The sequence below is a fragment of the Eufriesea mexicana genome, unplaced genomic scaffold (assembly GCF_001483705.2).
Source record: "Eufriesea mexicana isolate 0111107269 unplaced genomic scaffold, ASM148370v2 scaffold100, whole genome shotgun sequence".
Lineage (NCBI taxonomy): Eukaryota > Metazoa > Arthropoda > Insecta > Hymenoptera > Apidae > Eufriesea > Eufriesea mexicana.
The window spans coordinates 1146248-1156172 of record NW_016908280.1 but is presented as its reverse complement, the minus strand read 5'-3'; the positions used below and the strand labels follow the sequence as shown (position 1 = coordinate 1156172).

The 9925-nt window shown below is 36.4% G+C and overlaps 1 protein-coding gene across 1 annotated transcript in view; it reads left to right on the top strand.

Moving 5' to 3' along the window:
- The window catches only part of LOC108554979 (RNA-binding protein fusilli), a 25416-nt gene extending 16094 nt beyond the window's left edge, over positions 1 to 9322 (top strand). Inside the window, exons 11-12 of the mRNA XM_017910436.1 lie at positions 6151 to 6353; positions 6448 to 9322. Of these exons, the coding sequence (XP_017765925.1) occupies positions 6151 to 6353; positions 6448 to 6630 (386 nt within the window). The 3' untranslated portion in view covers positions 6631 to 9322. The remainder of the gene's footprint in view (positions 1 to 6150; positions 6354 to 6447) is intronic.
- Positions 9323 to 9925: the final 603 nt, after the last annotated feature.

Here is a 9925-nt window from a genome sequence, read left to right as displayed (position 1 = left end):
AAATATATATATAAGAATGATTTATATATTTTGCTAGAAATATTTTTATTAGCAATAAGTAAATGGACATTCCATCCAATGTTATCGGTTTTTTAAGCTCTAATTTACGAAGAGTAGCTCCTTCTTTACGCGGCATCTACTTTACGCACGTCCAAAAAGTGATCAAAAGATGAAAAAATTGGAAGAGCCTGCAGTTACACTGCAGTTTCACATAAAAAAAATCATTTCGATTGCAACTGCAATGCGCGTGAGCTTCCTGAGCCGACCGATTCAACGTAACCGATAAAAGTCCCACGACAAGATACACAAATCCATTTCTAGCCCTCGCCACATTCCTGAGAGAATTTTGCTTTTCTCTGTGCCGCGTAGAGGACACTTTGAGCTTGAAACAGGAAAACCAATCGAGACAGTACGTTCACAGACACGTTGCGCTTTTGTGCGAACGTTCCCTGGTAGTGGAAGTACATTCATAGATTGGATAGTTTAATCGTTATAAGGGCTTGGTAAACGATATATAAAGCACGAAGACAAAGAAAATAAATTAGATAGATTATGACTTATACTATGATATAGTAGTGTTATAGGCATCATACGTATTCCTCTTAATCTTAAAACATTCTTCCTCTTTTCAAGGCTGAACATTTTTTTCAGTTTCCTTTTTTAGGTTTGTTTTTAGATAAAACTCGTATAAGATTTACATTTCAAGACTAAATATAGCTTGAACGACGTTGCTCAAGATATGGCATATGTCATAAGATGATAATGGGGCCAAAGGGAATACTAAACTAATGCCTAAATACTATTCTGCATGATAATTTAATCCCGATTAAATAGACCAATGTTCTCCATAAAAAATACTAAAAAAGAGGAAATGAATCTTCGTGTTATATTGTTACCTAAGCATCGCAGCTTGTGATGTTTTTAACTTGGTGTCGGCAGTGTTCATTTTCTCGATATTCTTCTACGGCCTAACATTCTTGTGATACCGTAGCTGATGAAACAACTGGAGGAAAAGGCGTGTCGAGGGGCTAACATTGATCGTACGTGGAAAGCTCATTTCGTCGAACGAACAACGATCGATATCTTTACTGCCATTGCCTATAAAAGAGCTTTTTCAGAATAGACCACGTGATCGCAAAGCTCGCTTAGCCTTTTGTCCTTCACTACTACTCTCTGTATGGTTTTTCTGTATGCTCGATCTCGGTGTTACCGCGGAGCAGCGTGAAGTGCTGTCCAGTGATTAAACAGTTTTTTCTTGCCACGTTTTCTCTATGTTTCTCCTTTTCTTTTTTTTTTGTTTACTTTTTTTTATATGCACTTATATATACATATATAGATATGTAGAGCGCGATGTAACGAATGGAATTCTATGAACCACGGAAACGGCACGAAACGCACACAATGATCGTTCTTATTGTTCCAAAGTATAAAGTCCACGGGCATAGAAATGACTGGTTTGCATGTCGTGGTTTTGTGGAGGGACGTGCATACAAGTACCTGTAATATCCTTCTTCGTTACCTATCGTTCATGAGACGAGAAAATTATGTAACGTGTCAAGTTATCTTTTTTTTTTCTTTTTTTTTCTCCTTAACGCGTAATTACATTCGTTATATATTAGTCGTCTTTTTCTCCCCTTTCCAAAACATTATTGTCCCCTTCCCATTTCATAATTCTCGCATTCCTTCTCAGACCATAATGCACATAGTATCCAATAATACATCTTGTAACAGTTTTTCTCGTACTTTTACATGTAATCCTATAATTCTCGCACAACGCCTCTCTTTGTTTGACAGGATACGGTAGCGTATTACATAGAATTGAGTAGTACCTTTGGTATACACCTAGTCCTGTTTTGTCGTTACAACATTGCAGTGTAAAGTGTGCGCGACTTTCGACAAGTATAATCTAGTACATACATATGCGGACAAAAATTGTTTGCTCGTCAAAGGTTGAAGACGCCGCAACTGTAAAAGAGATCAATGCGTACTTTAGTACTCGAGTCGTGCACATTTTGCATTCCAATCTTACTGATGTAACTCGAGAATCGGGATATTGCCTGCCGATATTATTTATGTCGGGATTACGCTTCCTGATGCGGCTTTTATATAGCATTAATAGACATCCTAGAGATTAGATTTCGCCGGGGTGACACGAAACGGACCCATATAACCTGGTTTCATTTTTAGAGTTATCCCTCGACTTGCGAGATTTACGCAATCTCCGCTTCGTGTCGCCACCGTGGGGGCGCATCTTGGTGTGTTTTCAAAACGCGAATAAAGAAGTAATCATGATATTTGTATCGGTCGGGAGTGTTGAGAAGTTTCCAAGTTTTTTCCAAACCTGAAATATTATTGTTAATGGCAGAATTGCCTACGGAATTGTTTATGGAATTGTTTATGTGTGTGAACATATGTAAGAACTTCTAAACACGCTCGACACTCGTAGAGATTTCTCTACTTGATATATTGAATAGTTACGACTATCAATAACTGCGGCCTGTAACGGTGTATGTGAGATGCGCCTTCTCGTAAGAACGAGATATGCGTGCATTAAATGGACAACGTTATACATCAATAGACCACAAGCAACTGGGAGGATAAGAATGCTTCTCTGTGATGAACCAGTTACCAATGGTTTACTGATATATGACACGATTATATTAAGTCCAACAGCGGCAATGGCACTTCTAACGACATCAAACAAAAATAAGTTTCGTCTTTTCTTTAATCGATCGCCACCTATTATATACATCGCAACAAAAAGCAATTCATTCCTCCACATCATAGAGCCACTTAATACTACTGATGCATAATGTCGTCCGATTGTGTACTACCTGCCATTAGCTTTCGCTGGGCACTCACACGAGCCGTATTATACACGTATCTACGGGGTACCAATGGGGAGAGCAAGGTTGGGGGAGTGTGAGAGGGAGCGAAAGGAGAAGGGAGAGAGAACGAGTGTGAAAAATACGTAGCATTTTTATTTTAGATTATTATTATTATTATCGTTCCCCGTACTAACTCCAAAGCTCGTCACCATCAAAGGCCGTGGCATAATAATTTTTTTTCTCTCTCATTATGCGTTGAATGTGTTGTCTCTGGTATTTTGTGATTCGCTAACCTGGTAACTGACAGTGTGTCGTCCTCCCCACCCCTTTGCAAGTTTACATCTTGACTAATCGTCGTGAATAGTTACTATTATTGTTAGTCCGTCACGTCTGTCGCTATTATCCGAAGGCTGACTAAACAGAGAAAAGCGGCACGTTCATGTTAATGATTCATTTAGACTGTCTTAGGGGTTATTCAGGTGGAACCAATGATCAGACTCTCGCTCCACTCGAAATTTTTTTTTAGGACGAACTATGGTTAATTAATCGATGATCTCGTCCTATAATTCAAAATGATATGGTACATGTTCAGTGTGATTCAAATTTTGATGTTTTAAAATTTAGAGATTTACCACAAGAACAAGAGTATCCGGAATCATCGAGAAAAATAGATCACTCTATCATAACACTCTACAAGGTTTCACGGCTAATCGTGATTGTCCTGGCGAAAGTTAATTAATAATTAGACACGGTACCAGTTTCACGCATACTGTCCGCGATGTTACAGAAATGGGACGAGTTCATTACTGTGCGACACTTTTTCTTTTTTTTCTCAAACCCCACCCGAGTTACGAAAGATCGTCTTTTTCCGATTGCGTTTTATCTATACTGGGATGTAGGACGCACACATGCACATACGCAACAAACACGACATCACACAGTACACGCACGACAGGAACACACACACACACATATATATATACAGAGGACACACGAAACACACAGGATTATATACTGATCTTTTTTTTACCCCTTGTATACACACTTTTTTCTGTATATCGACGATTATATCGATGGTGAATCGATCATGTTTAATAAATGTGCCTTGTGGACATATATATCTTTTTGCTTGCCGGGTTGGTGGACTCTTACCCTGATTATATTACCTCGCCTGGTGGTGGTAATTTTCGTAGATATTAGTGTTTAATTTAATTTATTATTTTTTCCACTTTTTAAAACAATGATCAAGAAGATTCGATATAAAGATAAGGTAACATCGCCCCCATGGTCTGAGTGAATTTCATTAGTGTGTTCTAAGATCATCGTATGGAGAAACATGAGATCTTCAGGACATCGTGAGAGCTTTCGTTCTTATGAATGTCTGTGAAAATTACAACCACCGTTACCCTGTTACGTTCTATACATTTTTTTTCACTGGGCTCGCAGGTATCTTTGGTGTCTACAGATCAAGTTGGAGATTTCTGTGTCGTAACTTTTGCCTCCCTCTCTCTCTCTCTAATATTTTATTTCCTTTGGTTCACATACAGGTTTTTCCTCTCTTTCACTCTTCTAATCTACTCTATTTCTCTGTGCTCTGTTGCTGTCTCTCCCGCTCTCTCTCTCTCTCTCTCTCTCTCTTGCCTTTTTTTCTTTATGTTTATCTTCCCTGATCGTTGGGTCGATTCCCTATCTTTCGTTTTCCATTTCCAATGGACGGTCATGGCCCTTGGAGGGCTGTAATAATTTTTGTGTCGACGTTAACATAGCCTCATAAGGCAAGTTTGTGATTAGATCTAACAATGTAATTTAATTTACGACTGGCCTACGATTAGGTTCATTTACTCTTGTTCTGTAATATTCATTTTTTCCTAATTTTTTAAATCTTACTTTCCTTTTTCCTTTTATTTCATCTTACGTGACTCGTTTTTCCTCAACTTCTGTTCACTTTGAGGAGCTCCCTTGCGAACTCTCTTCCGACACCTCGTGATATCCCAAAGTTTTTGTACAAATGCCTAGATGCGACACGAATCCATGCGAAACTAATGCAAAATTCATGATTAATACATTAGAAGACTTCAAATTTGGGAAATGAGAAAATCAGAAAAGCATTAATCTAGAAAAAGTCTAAAAGACGTAACATTCTTTTATCTGATACAAGGATCACGCACAAAAAGGCTTCTAATATATTGGGGAAGGGAGAGAAGGGGGAGAAAGAAAAGAGAGAGAAAGAGAGGAAGTTTCGAGAGAGGGAAGCAAGGAAGGAATAATGGAGGGAGAGAGGGAGAGAGAGAATGAGAAAGGGAAAGTCTGAGTGAATTTTGGTGATTTGGCAGAGGGGCGAAATCGCAAGTTGGTGCTACATATATATAAAACATACGTATATATCGTGTTACAATGGTGCAGTGTCGATTGCTGTTTGGTAGCGGGATCTACAAATACTAACTTCTGTGCTTCCAGGTAGGCCAAGTCCAAATCATTATTCCTTTGGATGACGTGCTTTTATACGATCCGAGCGAATTTCTGAAAAAAAGTTTCATAAAGAAAATTCAGTGGAACAATATTATAATCTTCAAAATTTTGCATTAAAGAAAAAAATGATTTCTGAAGGGAAAGTTTCGCATGGATCATAGAAGATCGTCAGATTAATCGTGAAATCGTGCAAGTTGCGGGAACGCGTCAATACGAAAGCAAATACAACAGATAATATGTTTAGAATCAAAAATATCAAAGCAAGTTACATACATACGTTCGAATACTCTGCACGATATCATCGACCACGAATCGTGGTGTGGTTACATAGTTGGGCACTCTTACGTTTGTATATACATAGAATCTATGGGTGTTATCGAATCTATTTTTTTTTTTTTTTTAATTTTTTTAAGTTTTGATCAGAAAATTTATTCACTAATTAATCCATGAAACAAAATATCGCGATCAAAGTTTCTCGTTCGTGCTTACGGACATAATGTTTCAGGCTCGTACTGTTAATTAGTAAAAAAATAATTAGTCGAAAGCAAAGAAACTTAATTGAACTGACATAAGAGAATTCTTCTAACGCTCTTTTTTCTAATATAGTTGTCTATTTTAAGATCTCAAAGTTTCTCTTTCATTCAAAAAGAATAACTTTCAGATCGTAAATATAGATAAGCACATTTATACTATCGTTCAAAAGTTTGAAGCTACGTGTGATTTTATATTTATCATATCATCATTTTCAAAACAAACTAATTCAACTTTTAAATGATAGTATATTTATTATGATATTATTAGTCGAATAAATTCGATCGAACGTTGATTGTCTTCCTTCTTTTTCCTCATCTAGGAGGCACGATGTTGCCACCACCACCAGTCGCAATATTTCCACCTGCGGCTGCAATGTTACCTCGTGGTCCACCACAATTTGCAGCACCTTATCCGGCTCCAATATTTTATTGGCCCTATCCTTCACCGCCAGTCAGCCCAACTAATTATTATAATCCAGCAAATGTCGGTGGTATCGCGGCAATTCCTCAACAGGCGGCCTTGGTAAGTACTCTAAAAAATGTGGACATTTAGAAAAGAAAATGGAAAAAGAAGCTTTCCAATATCTATTTTTAATTTCATGTAATTGTACTTCTAGTTAACTCCAGCTGAGTGTTTACAATTAGCACCAGGAGCAACTGTACCTGCTACAACTACACCAACCGCAGAGCCACCACGTATTGACGCCTTCCTCCCTCGAATGGATATGGAAAAACGTGTACCTGTTCCTGCACCCCCGCAAGCGGAATGCAATCCATTTGTCGAAGTATTTATGGTTTGATGATGATTGTCTGATCGAGATTCATCCGGCGAATTCGTCTTGAACGTTCTGCCACACGTTTGATCCTCGACAGAGTCGAGTGAACCTTTTAGCCTCGCACGACAGAAACTGAACGGTTACGTTTTCTTGCTGCTTGCAAAAGAAGATCACGTGTCCTCATACGTGTGTGTAAGAGTCCATGTCCAAAATAGCTTCGTCTTTGTTATCCGAGAAAATCCGTTAAACGAAATCTCGAGGGTATCCAGTGCGACAGGATTTATATTTTTTTCTTATCTTCGAAAGAAGCTTCCCCCAACCCTCACCCCATAAATCTAACGTGTCGCAGGGTGGCACGTTTCTTTCTAGTCTAGAGACAGATGCAAGTCGTCGTAGCATAGCGCAGTGACGTCGTTTCTTTCTCGTCGTTTGTTTCAATCCCTCTGGAACAGAACGCGCACGGCACGTTTTCTATTCTTCTGATTCCCTCGTTTTCCTGGGCTTCTGTTCTGTCAATCCCTTCTATATATTTTTTCTCTCCATTCCATTCGCAGCTCTGTGATCAAGCATCAGAGCGCTACATGGACATTCCCGGGAGTAAAGAATCGCGATCAGACATCGTCTGGTCGTGTCAGTAATATTGTGGTGTTTAGAAATAATTGACGTTTCGATCATTTCAAGTAAGCCCGTTGAAAATCAGTGATCTTAACGTGCAGCTGGTATTCGGAACTCGAGCAATGAAATTCACACATGACGTGTTAGCATTTAATTCGTACAAACTTTTGTTTGCTACCTTGTGATTCCGAGCATCAAGCTATAGTTTTATAGTCGAACGCATTGACCATGTTGACCTCCTTTGCTTAACATGGTGAAAGTGGTCGTCGATGTTAGAAAAAGGATAAAAAAAAGAAGTAAAATTACTAGCGTGATAGCGCATTTACTTTTAGAGTTTTACTTAATTTAATTTAAAGTTTTAATATGAAATTTAATATATACCTTATCGCTGATCGTTATCCAAACGAGTTATCTAAACGTTATTGTCGTTAAGTCACTGTAAAGTTTCAATTTTATTATTATTGAATAAGTTATTCGACTCCAAAGTGTCGTTTCATATTAGCTTCCGTTTCATCGGTTGTCTGAATCGCTGTAGGAGGCTACGATTCGTGTGATAATATGGTCTTATAATTCTTCACCATCGAATTACGTCCTCAATGTTGCAAGTATTGCATGAACGTCTTTCGTTAAAAATATTATTACTGCCTTGAACCAACTTTTAATATCGATTCCTGTTTATAATCAATTTTACCTGTATGTGGTAAAGTAAAAATACGTATAACTATGGTTCTACAGTGACTATCATACAATATATATATATTGGATTATTTAACACTGATAGACTATCAGGTCGAAAATTTTGATACCTGAGATTTATTGATTATTCAATCACGTAATTAGTTTACTTAATTCTTCAGCCTTATTCTTTCCCAGTCAAGTAGAACATTTTTTTGAATTTCTTCATCCCATCCCCATTACTATTAACTAAAACTATTAACATATTTTATAATTAATAATTAGTCTCATGAATGATACTTTTAGAAGTACACTTACTAAAGAAAAAAGAAAAAGGAAAGCTGGTCTTAAAACAAAATTGAAATTTTGTTAGAATTGAAAGTGCAAATACATTCTATATATCGGGGAGAAGGATGAATATTTTGGATAAAAATTGAGTTAAGGATATACTTTTGTAGTTTTGAAAATGTCCCTCTTTGTTCTTGTTCCTGCAAACAGCGCTCGTGTAAAAAGGTGCAATTTTAGATATAAAGAGTGACGTTCGAAAAACCAGGGTCGTTTTACCGATAAAAATTGAAAATAAAACAAATTTGGTAAAATGTCTTATGAATTATACATACATAGAAATGATATGAACGTATAGATATATATATATATTTTTTATAAATATTAAACTACAGCTAGGTTTGAAATGAGCTTTGATAATCGATAATTGACGCGTGGTTGTAATTGCCAAAAACTTCATCATACATTCCGACATAAAGAAACAAAAAAAATACTATTAAACTATATGATACGAATATTTTGCTTTCAATTGAATATACATTTGTGCTTACATATAAGTCATAAAACAGAGAAAAAAAAGATTGAAGACGAGAGTACAGGTTACACAGATTGATCGATAATATCGAGATTTTGGAAGGACATTACCACCATCGAAACTCTCGATTCAAAGGTACCTGAAGTTGTCTGATTGAGCGTGCTCACTAAACTGCTAATGACACGCGATCTGTTTTTATTTTGTTCAGCGATTGTTGTCGTGATGAAAAGTGCAATGAAACATGACGAGGTGATTCGCAAATACGAGTGCTCCGAATTAATATTGTCAGCTCATAGATAGACGAGTTTATTCATGTTAAGTGTCTTAAAAATTAAGTTAAAATATAAGAGATAAAATAGTACTGCGGATTAACGAGCACACGAACAAATCGCATTGTTGGTTTTGTTTCTCGTTACCGTAATGTGCTATGTTGCATGATATTGGTGCAATAATTTTTTCTTTTTTCCTTTTTTGTTATGACGTGTGCAATAGGGATCAAAAGAATTATGTAGTCTTCCGTACTAAGAAATATTAGGTAAAACACTACCATCATTATTCGTACTAAATTAATTATTTACGTCTATATCGATATTTCCAGAATAAAGTGGCAGCATTGATTATTTAAATGATTTTGCTTTAATTTATTCGTGATAGAGATCAATTACTTTTCTCGGTGATAAATTGATGTAATTCTGAAGTATCATTTCATGGGTTTTTTAAGGTAAAGAATTCGGTAAGTTATCCGGAGTTTCTCATTTTACGATAGTTCATGATTGTACATCCTATAAGGATAGTTCCTATCGAAAGATGATCTCTTTGTCGCTAGGAAGATTTCTTATATTCAACTTCGCAAAAAATGTTATTTCAAAATATACTTGCTATTGTTTCACATAAAAGAACAATTAGAGCAAAATATTTAAATAATTTATGCAATTCTGATAAAATCATACTATAGCTAACGAAAATTTTTAGCTATTCGATCTCGGCGTGACTCCTATCATATTAGTCTAATAGAAAATTGTATATATACATTTGTATGCCTATCTTATAATAAGATTTAGCATATTTAAATGAAAAAATCGTGTCTAGAAGATACGAAATAAGCAGAGCCGTTTTTTGTTTATAAGTGAGCCACGTCTTGAACATACAAAGAGCTTTATAAAAAAAAAAAGTGAAAAAATATAAAAAACTTTCGTCTACTGTAAACAT